General features: G+C 42.4%; 1 protein-coding gene across 8 annotated transcripts in view; it reads left to right on the top strand.

The window, feature by feature from the left end:
* Positions 1 to 25,223, top strand: part of col13a1 (collagen, type XIII, alpha 1) — a 117,790-nt gene that overhangs the window by 80,669 nt on the left and 11,898 nt on the right. For 4 of the 8 annotated variants that reach the window (XM_041947271.1, XM_041947267.1, XM_041947266.1 and 1 more), the window contains 22 exons: positions 177 to 218; positions 330 to 347; positions 888 to 914; positions 1,367 to 1,411; positions 4,843 to 4,869; positions 5,847 to 5,891; positions 15,850 to 15,936; positions 16,070 to 16,096; positions 16,224 to 16,259; positions 16,383 to 16,439; positions 16,534 to 16,557; positions 16,655 to 16,708; positions 16,848 to 16,892; positions 17,073 to 17,207; positions 19,048 to 19,119; positions 19,332 to 19,373; positions 19,501 to 19,551; positions 19,843 to 19,869; positions 19,995 to 20,081; positions 23,499 to 23,534; positions 25,008 to 25,061; positions 25,159 to 25,212. In XM_041947271.1, the coding sequence (XP_041803205.1) occupies positions 177 to 218; positions 330 to 347; positions 888 to 914; positions 1,367 to 1,411; positions 4,843 to 4,869; positions 5,847 to 5,891; positions 15,850 to 15,936; positions 16,070 to 16,096; positions 16,224 to 16,259; positions 16,383 to 16,439; positions 16,534 to 16,557; positions 16,655 to 16,708; positions 16,848 to 16,892; positions 17,073 to 17,207; positions 19,048 to 19,119; positions 19,332 to 19,373; positions 19,501 to 19,551; positions 19,843 to 19,869; positions 19,995 to 20,081; positions 23,499 to 23,534; positions 25,008 to 25,061; positions 25,159 to 25,212 (1,092 nt within the window). The remainder of the gene's footprint in view (positions 1 to 176; positions 219 to 329; positions 348 to 887; positions 915 to 1,366; positions 1,412 to 4,842; positions 4,870 to 5,846; positions 5,892 to 15,849; positions 15,937 to 16,069; positions 16,097 to 16,223; positions 16,260 to 16,382; positions 16,440 to 16,533; positions 16,558 to 16,654; positions 16,709 to 16,847; positions 16,893 to 17,072; positions 17,208 to 19,047; positions 19,120 to 19,331; positions 19,374 to 19,500; positions 19,552 to 19,842; positions 19,870 to 19,994; positions 20,082 to 23,498; positions 23,535 to 25,007; positions 25,062 to 25,158; positions 25,213 to 25,223) is intronic. The other 4 variants (XM_041947269.1, XM_041947270.1, XM_041947268.1 and 1 more) reach the window with 4 other exon arrangements.

The following is a 25,223-nucleotide window of genomic DNA, read 5'->3' as shown; positions in this document are numbered from 1 at the left end:
CTGATGCATGTTTATTTTCCTATTGTGCTAGTTTAACTGAATTACTTTAGTGGGAAATGATATTTAGAATTTGCTGCCAGGCTCTCACTGTATCCACAGAAAGCATAAAATCATACAGTCATAGAATTCAATTGGAATTGCTATTGCAGACAGTTTCATTGATTCTTTTTATGCAGGGGAAGCCTGGTGAACCAGGAAAACCAGGAAAAGACCCAAGGGTAAGCTTTGCTTCAGCGAGTCCTCAGCCTTAATTTTTCAGAACGTTCTCATTAGTGAAAGTTTGTTGGTGTGGCATTAACCTTTTTGTGATTTCTACATTGTTTCTGCAGCTTTTACCAGGACTGAAGGTAAACACATTCCTCTTGTCCAAACAGCAAAATTATACTTCTGAAAAACGTCTGGCCTCTCATGATAGCTCTAGAGTTATTACAGACAAACACAATCAGGCCCAAATAAAACAAGCCACATGAAACAGGGATCAAGATGTTTCCACTTGGTCTGTGTGCAGCTGCTCAGAAATCCAGAGCAACCCCACCTACACAGCACTACACACTCCCTTTGGATGACTGGATGTCCACATGATGCTTGAATTGTCACAGATTATTTAAAAGTAGGAATGCAGATTGTGGGGTCAGACAGAGTCCTGTAAACACCTCTCACTATGTAAAAGAGGCTGAACCTCACAGAGGTGGGTCTCGCTTGTGATCGGCTTTAGCGCGAGCTGGACGGCAGCATGACCAGAGAAGCATCTGGGTAGAAAACATGACTTTGAAGCCCTCAAATCAAGCCTGAGCCACCTGCTTTTCCATACAGCTGTTGAAATACTGGATTTGCTATATGGGCTGGATATATGCTTTGTATGCACACACTGTGTTTTATCTCTCCAGGGTGAACCAGGCGTACCGGGACAAAAGGTTAGCTCTCCTCTGGATTTCACCTTTGAAAGAGAAGATGGTCTGTAGAGTTTGGTTAGATTGGCTGGGAAATACTTATTCCAGTGTACAACCTACTGTACGCAATGTCTGTTGATGGGTTTTTCATCGTGAACAGAAATCAATGAACGTCTGTTTCCAGCACTGGTGAACTTTCATGTATCATGTTCTTCAGTACCTGTATGGATTAATGCAGAAGCAGAAGAAAGCTGTATTTGTTTCTTGCTTTTCTTTGGCTGAAAAACAAAGATTCATTATTTTCAGAAGTGGAGGAGTTGAGCTATCTCTCTGCAGCAAAGTGGTATATGAGAAAGAAAGTAGATGACATTGTTTCCGCACATTATTTGTCTCTTTGCTTGTGTTGTGTCCATTCACCATGTGTTTACCGTCCTTCCGTGAACCGGTGTTCATATTTGTCTTTCGTCTCTCCGCAGGGTGATCAAGGTGATGTTGGTCCACCAGGTCCTGAAGGCCAGACGGTATTTCACTTTCTACTTTTCCATCTTAAAGTATGGTGTTTTGTGTTTCACTCAAAGGTTCAAAAAGGCTGTGCTCAGATTTCTTTAAATGTCTTGATAGAACATTCAAATGCTGTGTGTCCACTGGAATATGTTGTGAGCCACTGCTATCATTCCTGTCCATACTGGCCATGAAGTGATCCTTTTCTAACACGATTACACTGTAAGAAGTAGAGGGTAAAACTCACAGTCCATGTTGCATACAAAAAATGTTTCAGCCACAGCTTGTTAGGGAATTATTTCATTTTAACAACACTTCACAGTTGGATATATTCAGTTTGGAGTAATGGGGGGATCCAATCTCTGGAGAAACTGCAGAAAGGGAGACTCTTGAAAATGTTGTCTAGCCGTGAGTTTTTCTACATTTGTTCAGTCAGCATGTTAAGCCAGTGGCTGATTGATAAAGGGGTTTTGTCTTTCCAGCTGACTAATAATAATAAAACCAAAGGGCGTGAGCTGCAGTGGTTTGAGGTATGAAAAGATCACCCAGAGGAGAGCTGAAGGAACAGAGAGGGAAGCCGAGGTTGAGGACCTTTAATAGCCTGTTTATGACCTCTTACTAATCTTCAGTCATCTTTACAAACATGGCTGCATGATAAACATACCACCACAGGGATCCTTGCGCCTGTGTGGAGGTAGAATTTGAGCTACAGTCAAATGAGGTTCATATCACCATCACGGTAGTCTTGTTTTGACTGTGCTTCGGCCTGGAAACAAACCTGTTATTGAACTCGCCATGGAAACGCTCTCCACGGAAACACAAAGAGGATATTTTACACTGAAAAGACTGTAACTCTGGAAGACTTGTGTTTGATTTGTCTCACTCAGATCGCTGAAGCCTTTTTTCATCTTGAGCTTAACTCCTGGATGAATATTTGTCCCAGTCTTAGTCATCATCCGGCCCTTCCCAGCAAGCACCACATTTTTGTATTTTTATGAAATGGTAAAAATGTATTAAATGAAGCTTTGGGAGTTGTTTAGAACAGATATCATAAAAATACACAGGACCTGACCTCACAAAATGATGCAGGTAACATCTGCTACCACATTTATGGTTTTGACATTTATTCAGTGGAAAGTGTTTGTTGCGTTATTGCGTAATAGTCTCCTTAGTATTGAATGAACAGGGATGAAAGCACACACACACACACACACACACACACACACACACACACTCTGGGTGGCAGCGTAAAGGATCTAACCTTGGCTTTGAAGCTGTGTGGGGGCAAAGTGAGCTATGCCCTCTACACTCTCCACGTGCTTGTCCTTCTCCACTTTTCCATGGCTTAACAGACTTCCTCTAGAGGACACACACACACACACACACAAACATATGCACAGCAAGTGTTCGACAGTAGTTATAGGCCACCACCAGAGACTAGAGTTTCTTTTTTGTCTCCTTTAAATGACAAAAGGAGAGGTGCCAAAAATGTGAAAGGGAAAGGGAAACCCAAAATTAAGACAAAACAAAAGGAAGAAATATTTTTAAGGTTTTTTCAATAACAACTGGACTTGTTGCCCTTTGGAAAAACCGTACAAGTACCAGGACCTGGATGAATGAGAATCTCCACAGACAAGGAGAAACTAGTAACGATTAAGGACCAATGGGTAGTTTTTAGCAGGATCCTTTGGCAGAAATGTAATGTTCATAATTAAGTTTTAATTAGCTAATTCTACAATAGCCCTGAATAGACAAAGCAACCAACCACTGGCTCTAAGATAAGATTGTTACAGACAGCAAGAATAAAAGGAGACATAGAAAAAGAAGCAAATAGAGAATAAAAAAGGACACAAAATAAATTCAACTATATTTGCACATCCAGAGATTGTATATCTACAGAGTGCTCTTCAGTTTTGTTTTTTGCATTTTTTGCAGCCATTGTAGGGGAGGGTGGGGGGAGGGATATTCAGTTCATCGCAATCTGCAACCTCACCGCTAGATGCCACCAAATCCTACACACTGAATGAGGATTGAAATCAAAATGAGGACTGAAAGAAGCCATTGTGGCAGGTCATGTTCAGAAAGTGTCTTGAACTATTTTACCAAGCTCAAATTTTCCTCACAAGTACGATTGGAGTCATGCTACATGAATGATTAGAAGACATCCAGCACATACAGAGCAACATTAGCATTTATTACTGGCCATCTGATCAATGTAAGTCCAGTATTCACTCTCCTCTCTCCTCACTCTTAGCTAGCTGTTTCTTTAGCTGCCAGGTGCTCCACTATGTTCACCAGCTAGTCTCTAACTCTGTCAGCCTGCTGTTTGGTGCACAGTGGGTTTATCAGTGCTGTTTTGATAGAAAATAGCTGTGAAAACTTAATAAAGCTCATTTGAACTTTTGTCCCATTTATGACAACATTTTGTATTACGCCACATAGTCACAAAGCATTCCCTACGCAACGACTAGGGGAAAAATCAAATGCTATTTTTGACCTGTAATTGGCAGTCGTGATCTGAAGTGTCTTGTGTCTGCTCAGAATGCTAAAATGTTTGCTTGGGACCAAGACAACATTGAAATACAACACCATGACCCATGCTCTATGCGACCAAACCACAAAATAATGTACAGAGTGATTCGTTCACTACTGCAGAGTTTGGTAATGATCCTCTGTGGCTTTGCATTTACAAGAGTGGCCTTTCACATTACAGTTATTTCAATAGATTGTTAATATCTGAAAAGATTTAAGATTTTGCTGTGATGCTAGATCGTGCCTTCAGACTTGATGTTAAGCTACATACTGTTTTGGGTTTCAAGACTTAGTCATTCATGAAGTATAAAGACGTATATGCCCAAGACTTCATATAACTTTCACTCTCAAACTCCAACACATCTCAGTCATCTGGTTACAATCAAACAGTTTGGCTGCTGCTGTCACAGCAAAACCACAGTAGATATCTACATGACTCTGTCAAAGCCACCATGTTTTTTCTGTGACTGTAAAGGTCACAGTGAAAACAGAATATCCCTGTTAGGCTGTGCAGCTTTTCTGAGGCTGGCACCGCTGGAGGAAAGTTGGTGCTGTGAGCCTCTGTGCAGATTATTGCGACTGGTCTTCTCTGTCTTGCTTTGGTTTTCCTTGAAATCAGCCCAGAATCCTGTTTCTGTTTTCTGCTATGAGCTTCATTGGCCCATCAGGCCACTGAGTTGAAGGTCATTGAGAGGCTCTCACATCCACTGTTATCTGCCTCCTTCTTTACGAGACCGCACAGGGATTCGATAACTTCTGAGATGAAATACAAACTGCTGCTGCACATCAGTTCTGTGAGGCCGTGGACATAGTCATCACTGCTAATTATAATGCCTGTAGAGGATCTTGTGCTCCATCTAGTGGACTGCTGTGATTGTCATTTGTTCTTACACTTACAATATTTGTCTTTGATTCACAGGGAATAAAGGGAGACCAAGGAATTAAGGTAATTTTTTTAATCTTTCATTTTTCAAAAGTGTCACAAAATGTAACCAAAAGGCTACCAATAATAATAACCAATAATTTCATCCAGAAATATTGTTGTCATCATTAGTAACCTGCAGCCCTGTTCTGATTTAGCCGTCTCTTCTGTTTTATGCCTAGTCCACACATACACACATATTTTTAAAACATGGTTTTCCCTCCTTCATTCTAAAACAAACAAACAAAAAAATACAAAAACAACACTGAATTACTGTCCGCAGCATGTATGTGATGCAAACCCTAACCATAAAGCAATGTTGGCCAATCAGAAGCCTGAAAAAAGCTATTACCTGTAGGCTACCTGCAACTAGAGATTCAATCAGGTCTCATCCAAAACCAGTGATGTTGGCAGCGGGGTCTGTGTCTTGAGAGTGTTGGATTATGTAGCAGTGACCTCTTTCTGATGCCTCTGTGACTCAGTACAGTGAAAGAGTAATTGCACATTTATATGAGAAGGTAAAAAGTCCTCCATGTGTGCCATTGCACAGAGTTGCCTCATGTGAGCAAATGAAATAACGGCACAAACCTTTTTGTCAAACAAAGGAGATAACAGTGCACTCTGTTGTCACAAGCCAAAACCTCGGTTTTTCAGTCTGGATCTGTATCCAAGAAGTAAGAAGTTCAGGTCTCTATGTCAATCAAGGGAGGTTAACATCGAGTCACCTCACTTGCTGAGCCTGGATAAGAAATCACCTCTCAACTGGCTACTGTTTAATTTTTTTACAAGGCAACCACTTACCGTGTCTGTCCGGGGACCAACATGACAGAAAGCCCTGATGTCATGAACATTTGAATCTCCTCCTGTCAGGTCCAGCTCAAGAAGGAGCACTCCCTTTTTCCCCTGAGCCTTTGCTCCTCTTTTGATTTTCCCCTGGAAAGGGCGTGTCTGCCTTTACTACTGTCTGCTTCTCTGAGCTGATGTTTCCATCCACTCTGTAGGGGGACGAAGGAAAGAGGGGTTTCCCAGGAGAGAAGGCAGAGAAGGTAGAGTGAGCCTCAGCAGAGCTGTGTGTGTATGTGTGTGTGTGTGTGTGTGGCATGTCTAGGTCTATTCATGCTTGGCACAGTTACAGATGTTGCAGCTGGGGTCTGGATGCTTGAAGTGGAAAGGCACTTCAAAAGTTAGTATTTAATTGGAAGAGCTGCTGTCTGTCTTTGAGCACTAATAACCTGAAATCCTTCATGAAATCCATGTGTGAGGACACAGAGTTACAGTATATACGGTTATGTAATATAATCAATGTTATGGTCACGTAACACAGCTCTCGTCATCTCAGAGGCTTTACCTGTCAAGAATTAACATTGAGCACTTGTACTTTTTTGTTTTTTATCTTTTTATTTTTTGGCAAGAGGGTTCATCTGGCCTATTTGGTTCAACTCTAAATTGTTTTAGATCCTATTTATAGAATAGAAATATATCAGTGGTGAGATGTTTGGTGGTGCTGTTTTGAACTATGGAGTGCCTCAACAGTCTGTTTTTCTTAGCCTTTTTATTGTATAAATTCTTCCACTGGGCCCTTCAATTCATCTGTACAGTACATCTTTTCAGTTTTATGCAGACTGCACCCAGTTTAGGACCAGCTCATACATGCGTGAAAAATTTCATATCACATTCAATTAACAGCCATAGTACAATACTACACGTACAAAGGTGTCACCACCTATTGCCACCTATTTATGTAAAGATTCTAGTCCAGTTTTCAGGATTAAAGTGTTTGGATTGGAGTCACAGTAAAGTTCGGCTGATTTAACATACCTTGAAATTTCCTCTCAGTTCAGGTGTGAAATGTGAATCTGATCTGTTGGACATTTACAGGCATTATAAAAAGTTGTGGAGTGTGTCTTCAAATTTAAGTCCAGTTAGTGTACATTTTGGGTTAGTTTGTTTTGCCCTAACTAATTAGTAGTGACTGATGTGTTTATCCTGCAGACCTCATTCAGTGTACAAGTTAGCACTTACTGGGAGCAGTTAACTCAGTGCTTTTCATGTTGATCAAATGAATATGTCAGTTTAAGAACTGTTATTTCTGTAGTGGACTTACAACCTGTACATCTGCATCAGTCTCTGTAGCCAGATAACAAGCTAGCTATATAGGAAGACGGCAACCCCATTCTTAATCTTGACTTCAAAGTTCTGATTGGTTGACTTCCAACAGGGGACAACGGCCGTCAATCAATCAATGAACACCAGAGCTATCTGACTGAACAATGTTGAGATGTTTGCAGTGATTCAAGGTCTGGAACTAGGCTTAATTTCTTGAGTAAGACTTGCCTGTCAACAACTCAATCTCAAAATCAAATAGTGAACTTATTTCTCTAATTTCTAAGTACAGCCGGTCTCCTTTGGCCACAGTAGCACGGCAGTAGCAGTCGCAGCTGTGTGTGTGTGTGAGTGTGTGTGTGTGTGTGTGTGTGTGTGTGTGTGTGTTTTCTCCATTAAGCCTCACAAATGGACAGATGGCGGAAAGAGGAAGAAAAAGTAAAAAGCGGAAAACTTCAAGGAAAGTGCATTTTCGCTGGTATCCAAAGGACAGAGCCATCTGGAAAGACTTTTATATTTTAATAATAAAGAGAAAGTGCTTTTGCAGGCTGATACTCCAAAATATCCTAATATGTTAGGTCACCTAAGGAGTTGAGGCTTCCATCATCCAAGGGGATGGCTTCTGGTGCCATTGCCAGAGTGAAATAAATGGACCAGGTAGATGTTTTGTGGCACACACAATGACCATTAATATCTGCATGGTGCTGCCCACAAACGATGACTTCTCTTGACTCAACCTCTTCAGTTCCAAAGCTCTCAGCAGGCGACAGGTTCATGTCTAGCCATGAAGGAAACAGACACAACTACCACCTCAGCACCTTGTCCCATCTGTCATTGTGCTGAAATCCTCTACTACTCTGCTGTAGACTGATAGAAGAAGTTCTGTCTTTGAAAGCAGCTTTTATTTTACATCCCTGTGGGACCTGAGAGCAGCAACAGACCACAATAGAGAGAGTGGACTTGGTAAAGCATGAGTGTGTGCCAACAGTCGCACTTCTTTGACTGAATGAAAAGGAATCTCTGCCTTTTTCCTTTCACTACAAATGAGGAACAATGAGCTACCCAGCTGGAGGAAATATCAGGAGTAAAGGGGAAGACAGCAATTAAGCTCTCCAATCACCCACCTCATTCTATTATTCTTCACAGCAACCACACAATCTATATGCAGCCGTGCTGCCTTTGCCATTCAAAAGCAGAGGGAAAAGAAAAACATGAACAACACTGATTTCTCTCCTTGAATGGATCAATGTCCATTTTAACTGTAGTGTGTGAGCTCATTATAGAAAAATAAAGCCTTGTTTGAGAAATCTGAATCTGCTGCACTAGTCAGAAATCAGCTCTAATCAATAATAAGGTTGAGTTGGATTTATTAATCTTACACAATATACCAACTACCATTAGAAACAGGATGCAGGCAGGCAAGTACAGCAGCAGATAAAGGCAGGAGTGGCTGGAATGGCAGTAATGCAGCACAAAGAACGGTGACAGGAGGATCTGATGCAGGAACTGGGAGTAAGTGTGCAGGTGGGTGTAGAAGTTGGTGATGGAGTACGATGGGAACACATTGAGGACAACTTAAAATTCTGAACCAACCAACTCTCTGTGACATCCAAGGTATTATCGAGTAGCCACACAGCTTCGCATTTTTGCCTCCTATCGTGGGTTATTTGTACAGGAATCCCACCTTTTACGCCTGACTCTACATCATCCATCCATCCATCCACTTCCGCTTATCCTGGGCCGGGTCGTGGGGGCAGCATTCTAAGCAGGGAAGCCCAGACTTCCCTCCCCCAGACACTTCCTCCAGCTCCGAGGCCTTCCCAGGCCATCCCAGCGACATAGTCCCTCCAGCGTGTCCTGGTTCTTCCCCGGGGCCTCTTCCCGGTGGGGCATGCCCGGAACACCCTGCCAGGAAGGCGTCCAGGGGGCATCCGGTGAAGATGCCCGAGCCACCTCAGCTGGCTCCTCTCGACGTGGAGGAGCAGCGGCTCTACTCTGAGCTCCTCCCGAGTGACAGAGCTCCTCACCCTATCTCTATGGGAGCGCCCCGCCAACCTGCGGAGGAAACTCATTTCAGCCGCTTGTATCCAAGATCTCGTTCTTTCGGTCATGACCCACAGTTCATGACCATAGGTGAGGGTAGGAACGTAGATTGACCGGTAAATAGAGAGCTTTGCCTTTCGGCTCAGCTCCTTCTTCACCACGACGGACCGGTACAACGACCGCATTACTGCTGCCGCCGCACCGATCCGCCTGTCAATCTCACGCTCCATCCTTCCCTCACTCGTGAACAAGACCCCAAGATACTTGAACTCCTCCACTTGAGGCAGGAGCTCTCTTACAACCCAGAGGGGACAAGCCACCCTTTTCCGGTCGAGAACCATGGCCTCGGACTTGGAGGTGCTGATTCTCATCCCAGCCGCTTCGCATTCGGCTGCAAACCGCCCCAACTCACGCTGGAGGTCCTAGTTCGAAGAAGCCAACAGGACAACATCATCCGCAAAAAGCAGAGATGAGATCCTGTGGTCCCCAAACCAGACTCCCTCTGGCCCTTGGCTGCGCCTAGAAATTCTGTCCATAAAAATAATGAACAGAACTGGTGACAAAGGGCAGCCCTGTCGGAGTCCAACATGCACTGGGAACAAGTCTGACTTACTGCCGGCAATGCGAATCAAGCTCCTGCTCCGGTCATACAGAGACCGGACGGCCCGTAGCAAAGGGCCCTGGACTCCATACTCCTGAAGCACCTCCCACAGAATGCCACGAGAGATACGGTCGAATGCCTTCTCCAAGTCCACAAAACACACGTGGACTGGTTGGGCAAACTCCCACGAACCCTCGAGCACCCTGCGGAGGGTGTAGAGCTGGTCCAGTGTTCCACGACCAGGACGAAAACCGCGTTGTTCCTCCTGAATCCGAGGTTCGACTATCGGCCGAATTCTCCTGTCCAGTACCCTGGAATAGACTTTACCAGGGAGGCTGAGAAGTGTTATCCCCCTGTAGTTGGAGTCCCCCTTTTTGAATAGAGGGACCACCACCCCGGTCTGCCAGTCCAGGGGTACTGTCCCCAACTGCCACGCGATGTTGCAAAGGATGGAAGATGTCAACCAAGACATCCACCCCCGGTGCCTTGCCACCGAGGAGCTTCCGAATTACCTCGGTGACCTCAGCCTGAGTGATGGATGAGCCAACCTCTGGGTCCCCAGCCCCTGCTTCCTCTACGGAAGGCATGGCAATGGGATTGAGGAGATCCTCAAAGTACTCTTTCCACCACCCGACAACAGCTCCCCACCTCCACTGTAAACAGTGTTGGCAGGGTACTGCTTCCCCCTTCTGAGGCGTCGGAAGGTTTGCCAGAATATCTTTGTGGCCGACCGATAATCCTCTTCCATGGCCTCACCAAACTTTTCCCATACCCGAGTTTTTGCTTCAACAACTGCCCGTGCCGCAGCACGCTTGGCCTGCCGGTACCCGTCAGCTGCCTCAGGAGTCCCACAAACCAACCACGCTCAATAGGACTCCTTCTTCAGCTTGACGGCATCCCTTACTTCCGGTGTCCACCACCAGGTTTGGGGATTGCCGCCACGACAGGCACCAGAGACCTTACGGCCACAGCTCCGAACAGCTACGTCAACAATGGAGGTGGAGAACATGTCAACAACAGTTGACAGCTCAGCCCCTCTCTTCACCCAAGTGTCCAAGACATACGGCCAAAGGTCAGATGACACGACCATGAAGTCGATCATTGACCTTCGGCCTAGAGTGTCCTGGTGCCACGTGCACTGATGGACACTCTTATGCTTGAACATGGTGTTCGTTATGGACAAACTGTGACTAGCACAGAAGTCCAATAACAGAACACCGCTCGGGTTCAGATTGGGGAGGCCGTTCCTCCCAATCACTCTCCTCCAGGTTACACTGTTGCTGCCCACGTGAGCGTTGAAGTCCCCCAGTAGAACGACAGAGTCCCCAGTCGTAGCACTTTCCAGCACCCCTCCCACAGACTCCAAGAAGGGTGGGTACTCTACACTGTTTTTCGGCCCGTAGGCCGAAACAATGGTGAGGCACCTGTCCCCAACCTGAAGTCGTAGGGCTGCAACCCTCTCGTCCACCGGGGAAAACTCCAACATCATGTGTTGTTTCAATCGAAACATTCAACTGAAACTGATGGTACTGACTAATGAGTAATGCTTCTCAACTTATAGACAATGGAGCCGTTCACTGAAACACATGTTTGCCTGTACGAGACCTGATTACATTATATTTAACAAACCTTTACCATTTAGGCAAAGGTGCTTCCCAACAAGAGCCTGTTTAATATTGATATATTGGACAATCAGTATTTTCAGTGAAATACCTCATTTGGTGTCAGTGACACTGGCTGACTGATGGAGAACTTCTCCGTGGTCTTTTTTTTTTTTTTTTTTTTAAAGGGCTTTGTATGGGTGTAAGTCTAATTCTGTCCATCTGTTACCCATCATACTGTTTTACTGTGTGGTGTACTCATGGAAACTGTACTTGTACTTGTAAGTTAATACGAAAACCCTGGCAGTGAGGGGTTGCTTCTCCATGTCCTTCCTCTGAAATAGAGTGTGACAAGATGACTTGGCTACAGCACAAACAGAATGAAAACAAGTGCTCCTGCCCATCACTGGGAGATGATTACAGTACTTTTCAGTGTGAGGGTGACTTAAAAACTCATCCCTCTTTGAGCGTTTCTTCTGAAGTGGAAAGCCTGTGGCTGCACGGCTTCAATAAAGAGATTAGCATATTGATAAAAAAGGGCATGGCATGCCAGTGTGACAGATCCATGTGGGCCTACGCCCACTGGATGTCACATGTTAATCTTCAGTCAGAGCAGTCATAGACCAAAGGGAAATGCTGTTTCCTATTAGGGGCAGTTGGCTGATCCCCTCTGTGCGTTTAGAGCCATCACCACCCAGGTCTTCCTGAGGGATGATGGAGGTCCAGCAATGCATAGCATTGATGCAAGCAGACACTCTGTCTTGATGTGAGACATGACATGAGTGTGAAAAGAACGGCCCTAATGATACCCTATTCTGAATATGTGTCCTTTGAAAAGACCTTGAGTTTCTCAGGATACAGTTCTCATAGTATCAGACAATGAATGCTTGTTGTATTGTCTCAATGGCTGCTGGGTGCCATAAGAAAAGTTTGTTAAAGGTTGGGTGAGTCGTTCTGGGGAAAGATAATCCATCCATCATAGTCCATCTCTCCTTTGTCACAATGCGATTACACGTTAGCATTTCAGATTTACCATCCCTCTTGCTCCCCCATCTTCCCTCCCCTCGCCCTAGTCCTGTGAATGAGCTGATTTGCTGGAATGGTGTTGTGTGGCTACGTCTGAGCCACTTTGAAAGTTTCCCATTTACAGAGCCAGGGCTCAGCACACACACAGAACAAACAGGAAGCAGACTATCAGGAGATATTCGCAGAATCTCAAATTCAGCAGATATCAACAATCTTTCTCCAGAATGACTAGTAGCAGTACAGTACATAGTAGTTTATGTGAAGTTATGTAAAGGTGTAGACAGGGTGGGGGTTGGTGAACTGTGTGTTTCATTACACAATAAATACATAGTGTACATCACAGTCCAGGCTGATCTAAGATCTTCAAATAACAAAGAATAATACTTTGTTAGTTAGTGGATAAATGACTTTTTTTTTGCTGACATACCATTTAATGACTGTAGCCTGCTGTTCAGATTTAATGATAAATGTACTCGTTGATATGTGCTGGTTTACTTTGTATTCAGCAATTAAGCATACATAAATGTAATACTGTGTGCACTCTGACAACAAACAGCCATTTACTGCACAGTAATCATGGGTTAAGCAGGTCAAAGCTGTATCATAATGTGTATAATTCATATAGCAATTAATGATTTCTGGTGCATTTTGCTCCACAGCCTCGACACAGACAAAAGTGCTCACATTTTAGCTTCTATTTATTACCAAACTAGCTGCTGGAATTTCACATGGACAGTGTTGTCCAGCTGTGTAGTTGCCTAAAAGTCGCAAAACACTTAATCTGCAACTCGAAAAGCCCCTAAACTCAAATGTTTGATAAATGTGGGGTATTATAGTACCAAGGCAGCAAAAGGTTTGAACTTCCTAGCACTGGAATTGGAATACCAGCAAGACAAGAATGAGGGTTAGGCAAAAGAACTGAACTGAAGCACACGAAACATTTACTGTTTTATCTTTCAGAGTCCTTCAGTGTTCATTTAAAGGAGCTTGTTGAAATTATTCATGTATCATCTGTTTTCCTTTTGCATGATCCTATACAGAACATTTCAGAGTCTGTGATAACCCATGGAATCTTAATATCTTCTGTCTGTACCTTTGAGAAATATATAAAAAAGCATCATCACACACACAGCTGACAGCATTCTGATCAAACTGGGGCAAACTGGGGACTGTAGGAACTCCCTCTACCAACCAGCTATGTGTTTGTGTGGTCACAGCTGTGACTGTACATCATCCTCAAACCATCTATTCATTAATCTGAAAAGAGGGGCGACGACACAGATCAACCAAACGACTCAAACATGTTTTCCTTTCTATTTTTAACAGCCAATTTCAGAGGATTCAACATGCTATGGTTGGCACTTGACAGATTCTAATCAGTCACAGTTTTTAACTTCACTGTATACTTTTACATGAATGAATTTTGAATTTCCTATATTTAAAAAATGTACCCAAATTGAAAGACACACAAAATGATACCCAGACATAAAGAGAGACGTTTTGTGGTCGGTTTGTGATTTTGCACATTGCAGTTAGGTCAACCAGTACTCTCACACACACAAAAACAATTCAGATGTGTCATTTGTAGTAATTTTGTATCTCTTTGTAGTTGTTCTGTGTCTCTTTGTAGTTGTTTTCTTTCTCTTTGTAGCTGTAGTTTGCATCTGTTTTAGTCATTTGACTTTCTAACAACAACTATTAATTGTCACTTCATACAAGTGGGTCTTGATACAGGGGTCCCAGTGACCCCTTTGGCCCCTTCCTTCAAATGTTCATTCAGTAATCTATCCATGCATGAATATTTTCTTTCTTGCTGTGTCTGCATATATGTTTCAATATCTTGAAGAAAATGTACATCAACTGTCTTCCTTTTCTTCCTTGTCTACCATCTTTGACCTGTATGCCATCTTGGCCATTGTAGGGAGAACCAGGTTTCCCTGGCACTCCTGGGTTAAAGGTAAAGTCACTTTCTGATCAGTGTGTGTAGCAGTTATTACATATAATCAAATCAGCCGGTCATAAATGTCTGTCTTCCCCTGTAAAGGGCCAGGCTGGCATCCCTGGTACCCCTGGCATCCCTGGCAAGAGGGGCTACAGGGTAGGCCTGGAATGAGCATCCTAACTGTCTGGTTGTGCTTCTGTCCGCCATCTTATTCTATAGTGACTGGACATCTGTAAAGTCAGATACGTCATTGTTCTGTGTCTGTGACTGGCCAAAGCTGCAATGAAGTCTGAGTTTGTTGTGTTTTACATTCCTGTGCTGTTAGCTGTGCTTCACTTAGTGTCTGCTGGCGTGCTGTAGTCTTATAATGGATGGTATAATTAGCTAGCCTTAATGATTTGTTCAGAATTGACCTGGCTAACGTTTTATTGTTGAACTTTACAAACTTAATTAAACCATTTGTCGGTCTTTTGTAACACATACATGCATTCTTTAATTCATTCTTAATCAAAGAATGGATTGTACGAAACCATCTGTGTGGTCTGTGGGAATGTACAGAAATGCTATGTGACAAAATAGTCTTAACTCAAGTGCACTTACTAGCTTACTAACTACAACTACACCTCACAGTCTCCATCAGTGGATTGAGTTCAGTTGTAAGGGAGATGCCAAGATACCATCATTGTCCATGGTGAGGACCCTTCTACACAGAGCAAACTTCTTATCAGTGAGGAGGAGGAGGAGGAGGATAGAGAATAGGAGGTACAGCAGATCAGGTGAACACTCCAGGCCAAACAGTACAAGGGATGGATGATGAGAACCCCACCATGACTCAAGACCAGGACAGACACTGCCAACTCAATGGGGACCACGTGAGGCATCCGAGTGGTCCCCCTTAAATAGCTGGACTATCACAAGAGCTAGCCAGAGTATTTCAGTCAAAAGTAGTCAACACCACAAACCATTCCAGACCTGAAGATCTGTGCTAGTACAACCCACAGACAGAAAACCCCCAGAAAGGAAGGTTGGGGTGTTGTGTGACATTGGTGATGACATGATCAGGACATCACATGTGAGACCACTGAGCTATCTCCATATTAACTGAGCAAACTTAATTCATTGATGAACACCATGAGATCCAGATGAAAACTGCAGAAAAAGCTAGGAAGTGGACAATGAATCAGCATTTCTTGAATCAGACTATTGATGAACTTGAATGCTCTCGTCAAATAATGCCTGCTGGTGTGTTTTTCTTTCTGTCAAATAAAGTAACAATCTGCATTTCAGGTGAATCATTTTGCTAAATTCCATGGTGCAACCTGTCAAAAAACATGTGAATTAGAATTGATTATTATAGACATTACTTAGTATGCAAATATATGAAGCTCCTACTGGCCATCTGTTGAATTGAAAGATCTATTGATCTGTTGCTTTCTTTGCATATTTTATCCATTCACTGGATTATTCAGCAATTGTTGTCAGTAAATACCTGATTTAAAGATTCATTCAAGGAACTGACACCAAAATCTCACTGACCGACAACATTGAGACATCAGTATTCAGGAGATGATTAACAGTGTGATACTGAACATTAAAAATATATATTTATTAGTCAAATCATCTTTGGTATTGCTCTTCACTGGTTAATGCTAAAGAGTTGTATAGCTAACATTTTTTTCTGTATGCAGGGTGAGAAGGGAGAGCCCAGCATTACAGCCCAGGGAATTAAAGGAGAACCAGGTTCACCAGGACTGCCAGGCATGATTGGCCCCAAGGTAAGGAGGATTAAACAATTTGATTAGTGGATAGATACCAGCACATACATACATGTACAGTAATGCCTCCATCAAGATTATTACTATTTCAACAAAAGCCCATGGAAGTCACTGTATGCTGTCCCTCTTACAGGGTGACAAAGGCGATCAAGGAGACAAGGTAAGAAAAGACAACATTATGAAAGGAATTAAAGAACATTTAAATGAGAAGACTACTTTCCAAATACTAACACAACTTAAGAATATTTATGGAGAATGTAATGCATTCATTTCATCTTAATCTTTAGGGGGAAGCAGGCCCTGAAGGTCCATCTGGCCCAAGAGTAAGTCATGGCTGGCACATTTATCGGAAATAGTTTCAAATATTGACATACAGTACACAAATTGCCCAATTTATAATCCTTATGTTCATGGTGAATTTTACAAATGGTCATTTCACCTTATAGGGTCCACCAGGCCCAACTGGAGAGCCAGGAAAGGCTGAAATCCACAACAATGAAAATGTATGTCAGTCTCATTGAGTACTATTTTTCTTCTATGTAGAAAAACTAAAGAATGAAATACAGAGTTTTGTTAACCTTTAACATGCCTCCACAGGATATTCGCAACATACCCCTGATGGTAGGTACTTTCTATGATTTATCACAGCATGTGCAAACACAGTACTTTTTATCTAAGCTAAAGTTCCATTAAATGACGTGATCTCTTCTCCTCCTAGGGCCCCCCTGGATTACCTGGACCTCCTGGGTCCCCTGGTCTCCCTGGTGCCAAGGTAGGAGACATTTTAGAATGACAGTTGATACAAATTTGCAATTTTTCACATTCCTTAAAATTAAGCAACACACAGTCAGATGTGGACTGCTGAGGGCCTGCGTTGCTAAATTGGTAATCCAGCTTTGCTGTGTCCTCAGGGTGAAGTGGGTCTACCAGGTGCTCCAGGACTGGATGGAGAGAAGGTAATTCTCAGTTATTAGTACTACATTATACCAGCCAGGCATGAATGTTTAATGTGATAGACTACGGTGACAAACATATAGGAGTGATGACTGACGCTCCCTAACTTAGATTTGATGTAAAAATATTTCTGTCTCGACATAGCTTCCTTCAGGTACAATTAAGACCCCATGTGTTTTCAGGGACCCAGAGGGAAGCCTGGGGAGCCTGGTCCTGCAGGCCCAGCCGGTCCTGAAGGCCCCAGGGGAGAGGGTGGTGTTATGGGCTTCCCTGGACCCAAGGGAGACAAGGGAGACATGGGTCCATCAGGATCACCTGTGAGTGACTGCGTTAAGCACACACCACATCACACCACATCACATCACTGGCTGGAGTTCCCTGACCAAAGCCAGAGTCTCACATCTGTCATTATCCAGAGGGACCGCCTTGGTTTTTCCAGCTGCCCTCTTATTATCTAATTAGAGACTCACTAGCTTGGAAGAGACCCCAGGAATGACACTGAGTTTAACTTTTAATTCACTGCGGCATATGCCCCCATATAAAGGGCTATGCTATTTGTAGCCTGATGTTACTTGAAGAGCCAGCAGGAACTGCTGTCAGTCCTGTACATCTGGATGTTTGACAGCTGAAAGGGACGCATTTGCTTTGCTCTTGCATATACATCTTGTTTTATTTTTTGTTTGCTTGATTTTGGCATAGGATGGGCAGCATTGCGTCCCTGACTACAGCATCTCGGTACAACTAAGAAACTGATATTTGGCTGTTCAAAAATGGCTGCTACAGTGGGGCTTTATAAGTGTGCTCGGTCTTCTTAATTTCATTTGTTTTTGTATTTGAAATGAAAACAGACAAAACACAAGAGACAGTCAGTGAATGCCTTTGTACTGTACAGTATGTTGTCTGCTTGCACCATGTGGTTTATAAAATTAATCATCAGTTAAATTCTCAATTTTCTATTCAAAGAAATGTCTTTTAGGACTGTTGCCATATGGTCTCATCATGGAGTTGCTTCATTTGTAATGTTTGCAGACAATATGAACATGTTGTCAAGTTTTATGGAAGTAAGGGTACTTGCTGTTGATGTTCAGTGATGGAAGAACTAATCAAATCCTTTACTTAGATAAACATACCAATGCAACGAGAAAGAAATCCCCCATTGCAACTAAAAGTTTCCTATACGAAACATACATCAAAATGTACATTAAGTATCACAAGCAGGATTACTCATTATGCACATCAGCCTCTTTTAGAGTGATATTTTATGAGTATAACACTGGATTGTTCTTACTGACATGTTCATCTTTTAAAGGGATTTTAATACAGATTGCATCCCCTTTGTACACCTCGTTCATGTTATGGATGAGAATATCACCCTCACATATAACTAAACTATCTGATTAATGTAATGGAGGTAAAATTTACAATATTTGAAATATTGCAAAATGAGTGGATTAGATCTTCAAAATACAGCAAAACACTAAACACTAAAGTGAAGTACCCCAATTTTTTTTTTTTTAACCTAAGTACAATACTTGAGTAAATGTATTTATTTACTTTTTTGCACTAAGGATGGAACAATCCCAAACATTATGTTTCAATAGAACAAGTCCTCAGTGACAGAGCTTGATTAGCCCAGCCCCCATACAAAGGGCTGTGAAGGGTGGAGGCTGGGTCAGATTTGGTGTCTGGATGCTGTTGGCTGAGTCCTCTCCACTTTTACAGTTAGCCTTAGAAATAGCAGTTAACTGACATCAACACTTTAGCTATCCACACAAGGAAAACACAAAATAGGCTAAATCAGCACCGTGCGAGGGTATGATGGGAACATTGGGACTGGCCCTTGAAAACACATCAAAGTATGGAAAACCATACAGTGCAGGTAAAAAAGAAGGCATCACATTGCTGATACAAAAGGCAAAATTGAACAATTTTTTAAATACAAATACAAAAACAAGCAACCAGTTGACAGAGGTATATGCTCCTGGTGCTTATCCATCTAAAGTCTTGCTTATGAATACTAAGATTGGATAAACACAAAAGTTTTTTTATTTGTCTTTAATGCTTTGATTTTAACATTAAAATAATCAAGTTTTTAGTCCCTGAATTGAAATGCTCTGCCATTGTTGTGATGTCCATCTCCCCTTCCTTGTTCTGTAGGGTTTAGATGGCCCTACGGGTGAAAAGGGGGCTACAGGGGCCCCTGGCCCTATTGGATTACCTGGTACAATGGTACGCAATGGTGCCCCTCAGGCTGCATCTTTCTGGATGCAGTGTCTGACCTGGCAAAGGGGGAACAGTGGAATACATTTTGTATTCACCCCAAATGCTGTGTGAAAGTGTTGTGTTGCTTCATCTTTCATTCACTCCATAATTTTTGTGACAAAGGAACACGATATCGTCAACTCTGTGTGCTTTTGTGTCTTTTCCACCTATTTTCACAGGGTCATAAAGGGGAACCTGGAGAGGGAGGAAGGTCAGAAATGGTAAGGGGTAGTCATCGACCCACCAGTCTGATTAGAACACTTCATGGTCAATTCGAGCACAACATGTTTCATGAGCAGTGTTTTCTGAATTGAAATCTGTTGCCTGTGTTTGTGTTTGTGTGTTTAGATCTATGGTCCTCCAGGGCCCCAAGGACCTCCAGGACCAGTTGGCCCAGCAGTGAGTAAAATATGCTATCTAAATTAACTAAAATCGAGAAAGTGCTCCAAAGTTTTGTGGGTCATGAAGCTGCATAAGGTCCGGTGGGGGTAGCTTGCTAGTTAGCCGTCCAGTCAGAAAATTCTGCATTCTTTGTTATTAGTATTTATACCATTTTACAAAAGTGTGAAAATAATAATAAAATAAATAATTAATCATTCATTAACTGAAGCCCCACTAACAGAGGTGGCTCAAACATGCCAAACTTGAATTTCTGCTATTTCAGTCAACCACTGCTTTTGTGTCTTCCAGGGATCCCAGGGACCTTCAGGGCCTAAGGTGAGATATCATTTCCATGAAGTCCACCACATTTACTGAATCTGCCTCCATTTATATGCTGTCGTATTTATAGCCATTCTATTCATGTAAGCATAAGGATGGGATTTTATTTGACTGTCTCTCAGGGAGAACCAGGCATCGGCATCAGAGGAGAAAAGGGAGCGACTGGTCAGAAGGGTGACAAAGGAGACAGAGGCCATCTTGGACTCCCTGTAAGTACACCAGACTTCCTGTCTGTTCACAGGTTTCAAAATTCTTCATCTTCTATCTTCCATTTGTCTTCTGTCCTGCTTTTAAGTTTTCTTACTTACTTTTGGGGATTATATCCAGGGGTGCACATAACTGGGACACAGGTTTGCATGCGTGACAAATCTGAAATATGTGAAGTCCAGTTCCAATCAGAATACACCTTGTCGAGGACACGTCTGTAAAAAATCTTACTAGTCCTCTGGGTTCTTTTAATGAAGCAATAGGAGAAGATGTTTTAGTTCAGTTTTATTCTAACATCAAAAGAATGTGCAAGGTTACAGAGCTCTGGGTCTCGACTTAACCTTTCCCTGATCCACAACAGAGTAGGGTCAGTTCACGAAGTCTGACACACTACCTCTCCCTGACCCAGTATTTTATAGACAGAGCATGAGGAAATGCTGAAACAGTCGTCGGCTCCTCCTCGTTGCCGTCAGGCGCTCTCTCTCCTCTGCTTGGTCATCTTCGAGAATCCAACGTCACCGCAGCAACCTGTTTGCAAGGACAAATCTAGAGAGACAACCTTATCCCTGACGCCAACCTGTTCTATCTTAAGTCAAGGGCCCCAAGATGTCTCCTATGCCAGGCCTCTATCTCAAAACCACCTGTTCTAGGTCACACTGGCCTTAGATATATTTTGCACACAAAGAATCACTCCTCGTCTAAATCACTTCTATGAATAATAAAGGAAAAACGTAACCAGGAGAAGTAGAATTTCTGTTGATTATTCAGTCACACAATCCATCAGCAGAAAATATGAATAAGATCAACGTATCAGGATCCAACTATCATTAATGTAAGCATATGCATGTAATCTAACTATTAGCAGAATATATGTGTGTAATCAAATCTATCAAATTATAGGAATATGACCCAAATATCCATCAACCTTTGCCTACCAGGCAGCAACTGAATTGGGTCACCAAGTTGAGTGTAATATTTGTACTCCTAACATTTCTAAACATTCACGTATTACGTCTTCCTTTGAGGATTTTGCTTTATTGAGGCGGCTAGGAGTGAATGTCAGAGGTGCACACCCTGCACAGCATTGCACATTGATCAGTCTAACTATAGTCTAACTATCAGTGGGGAGTTACAAGCAAAGTTGCAGTCCACTGAATTTTGGGGGCTTCTCTGTGAAGGATTGGAGGACATCACAAAAACCACCTTGTAACTTGACAGAGACTCCACTGTGAGACTGGATGTACTTAAAGCAGGCAGGAAAACACTTGGCAGAGTCTTCTGTGTATGACTTCCAAATAGTAAATACAAGCAATCCAGACTGTTACTCCAACCAGGAGTACCAGTCTCAGACTCGACTTTCAGCCCTGATGCACATTCACCTGTTAAAGATGACTCCAGAGACGTTTGACCCTCAGCCAGATGTTGACCTGTGGATGGAGACAGTTAATCTGAGGCTCGAGCAGTGACTGAGAGGAGCATCTTCATCATCTACCATGTAGGACGCTGAAAAGGAAGACAGAAAGGAAGCCAGCATTTATTAAGACCACACAATGTATGGGGTGAACACCAAACGCCTCCTGGTGCTCACCTGAATACTTGACAAAAAAAAGTTATGTGCACCCCTGATTACTACTTCAATATAGAAATGTTTGTATGTTAGTATCATATCAGCCTTAAAAACCATATTTTACACAACCCTAACCCCCTCGTTTGGGCTACTACTGACTGATGTTTCATGTCTCAGATGTTGTTGCCTTTATGTCGTCATAATGTTAAAATGCTGCATGGGAGGGCGGAGTGTGTCAAAGGAAGTAAATCATTAATAATAACACTCCACATCTAAACATTTTGCCTTCTGTGTGTTTCCATTCAAAATGTTACTCAAATGATGTTTAGCCTCATAATTTTTTCTCTACTCTTAAATGTAAATGTTCAGCCAATCACTTTGAATTTCTGTTCTTTGTACTCGGTGGCCAAGAGAAGTCAGAGCATTATAATGTAACAAAGCTCATGGAAATAGACAAAAAATGAAGAAAAGCGTCCTCATATCTTTGACAGTGCAACGCTACCATTTAGAAAAAAACAAATACTGCAATTGAATAAAAGAGAAAAAAAATATGAAACACATTTACAAGTTTGACAACACATACAGAGCATAAAGAAAAACCTAACAATGAACAATTACCTGTGTGTTCATAATGTTTGTAGTGTTTTTAGTGTATTCCCTGGAAAGCTCTGTCAATGTGTTTCATATGACTTGCAGTGTTTCTGTATTTTCACATTTATTTTGTGCTTTTTAAGTAAGTGTGGAAGGAAAATGAGAAACGCAGACACAAATTTGACAGCAGCGTTTGGGTTGTTTTTTCCAGAGCTTTTGACCATATCTCACAGTCAGCTCAGTGGATGCAGTTTGCTTAGTTTAGACTGATAAAGACAAGAGACTCTAGAAGACTGTGGACCATTGGTTGATTTTTTTTTTTTTTTTTTTGTTAAAATAAGTCAATACAAGGGCTTTAGCAAATGACTGATGCCATTGTTTTTTGATGAGTCTCAGTCAGACCCTTAGGTTAGAGGTAAGTCAAATCCTTCACTTAAAGGACAATCTGGTGATATTTGTTTTGTTTTTCATTACCAACAAATCCCATGAAAAGACCAAAACCAGCAGTGAACTGATCCTAGTAACTATTTTCCTCTGTGCCGTAGACTTCCATTGCTGTCCAATTAAAAACACATCATGAGCCACACCATTGCACTGGGTGACATGTTCCCTCATTACCATGATTTTACACACTTTTTTTTTTTTTTTTACTTAATCCCACATAGACCCTCCTGCTGCCCCTCATTAGATGTGGATTAATCCAGCACCACCACACAAATACACTATTTTCTCCTGTTTGAGTAACGTTTGCTAAAAACTACAGTAGCTACCTGAAGCAAAATGTGTTAGCTGTTTTTAAAAGTTTCCATCTTCAGTGAACCAATGGGCTTGTGGCTGTGAGTTGGTCTCTTCATGTACTTTGTTGACGGTAATATACAGAATAACACCAAACTCGCCCCTTTAAGAGACAGGGAGCAGCTAGAGGAACAAGGATGCAATATAAGATTGAAAGTCTGCCACCTGTGCAGCTGGTACAGTGTGACTGTCAGACTACAGAGCGTTACTATGAGCAACACCATGATGTCATCACCCACCATGTCCAATGAAAGAAGTTACTCACTATTACTGTCACTCACCTTACCTCCACCTCTGCCACTTCCATCACTCGTCATTTGTCATCATCTGAATATGTATTTAAGTCACTTGAGTCACAGCTTCACTCACCCCCCACCTCCCCATCCCAACCCCACCCCCCACCCCACCTTCCTCCCACCATCTCCCCCTTCATCTCTGCTCTCTAACTATGTACAACGCTACACAGGGGGCTCATGGGTTAGACGGCAGACCGGGTCCAGTGGTGAGTGGTGCAAGTCCTGCTCTGGTCCCCTCTCCCTTCTCTTCCTCCTCCTTCTCCTCCTCCACCCCCCTGCTACAGCTTGCTTGTTGTCTGCCATGTCTGCTTGTCATGTCCGCTTGCTTTTCTGCTTCCCATGCTTGTCCTGTCTCTTTTCCTTCTTAAAGTAGCTCTGTGAGGACAGGACTGTTAAGGATTGGGTTCTGAGGATGCACTGGCATGAAGGATCTACTTTCATGGCAAACACAGTATACATAACCCTTATGCCCCCATGGTTTATATTGGCTCATATTGGCAGCCATCTTTTCTAATTTAGAATAGAATTTTATTCAGTCCCACGATATTGTTTATCAATTTTGGTGTTGATACAGTAAAAGTTCTTTCAAAAAAATTGTGATGGAAAATCCATCATGGCAGACTTTTATGGTTCAAGAGGCTTTTTAGACGACATTGAACTGGATTTGTGTTTCCGGTGTCAGCACATAGCCCGAAGTCCTCTGATAAGACTGTTAGCTATTCCCATCAACGCTGAAGATCAAGGGTGACAGGGTCTTTGCTGTTATTATTATTATTATTATTATTATTAAGAATATTTTAAGTGTGACTATGACATGACTCTTGTTGTGCTAATAGAATTAGTGCTGTGGAAATGTACATTATGCTACATTTGCTCTGATTTGCCTTCAAATTCAATGCAACCAATGTGCTTTTATTTTAGTGTTTACAGTTTGAGCATCGTGAAACTGGAATTTGTACACTCAAAATTATGACATAAGCGATTTGGTGCTATGAGAATATATCGACATATTGATAGCACATCAAATCACTCTGGGTTTGTAATTGTAAGTGTTGCTTCAAGCTAATGGTCAAATTGATGTTCATTATCTCCCACTAATATCTAGGTCAACTAAAATGGACAGCTGTCTGATAGTGGACATCATAACAGTGTAAATCCTCAGTCCTCACTTCTGCCCCAATGGTCTTCTGCCTCATGATCTTGTATCAGCAGTGGGCTGCAAGGTTGCTATTGCTAAGAACTATCCAAAAGGAGCATGCAGGATGCCCGCGCTGCATGTTGACATGTCCTACAGAGCATTTGGACAGCTGCATTATACACAGCGCTGCACATACTGGATATGCCTGAGATTCAAGGTCTTCCTCTCTGATCCTACTGCTACTCAGAGAACTTCAGCTGTTGACATTTTATTCATTTTCCCTCCTTTTTAACGGTTTGGACAGTAGTTCAACAAGCCTGGTGTGTTGGTTCTTAAGGCGTCAGGACGGAGAACTCTGTTCTAATCCTGTTCTGTCACCCCAGATTAGTGAAAAACAATTGGACACTATCTTGTGTGACATCAATTCATGCCCACCAGAAGGCTTGTTGATTTACTGATTTGAAGCATTTAATAATGATATTTCTCTTGTGCCATTCTGTTTGTATCTGCTAACATTTATTTTCTCTTTTCTGCTTTAAAGGGTCTGATAGGACCAGCAGGTGTTCCAGGGCCAGCAGGACCAAAGGGAGAGAGAGTGAGTATCTGTGTGTGTGTTTCTCTCTGTTTTAATTCAAAAATAAATACATAGTGTGAGGAAAATATACACGTTGGATTTTGTCTCATCACTACAGGGTGAAAAGGGAGATACAGGATTACCAGGACCAATTGGGCCTCAAGGCATCCCTGTAAGTCTGTA

Source organism: Chelmon rostratus, chromosome 11, assembly GCF_017976325.1.
Source record: "Chelmon rostratus isolate fCheRos1 chromosome 11, fCheRos1.pri, whole genome shotgun sequence".
NCBI classification, from domain to species: domain Eukaryota; kingdom Metazoa; phylum Chordata; class Actinopteri; order Chaetodontiformes; family Chaetodontidae; genus Chelmon; species Chelmon rostratus.
This window is presented reverse-complemented; position numbering and strand designations above follow the sequence as displayed.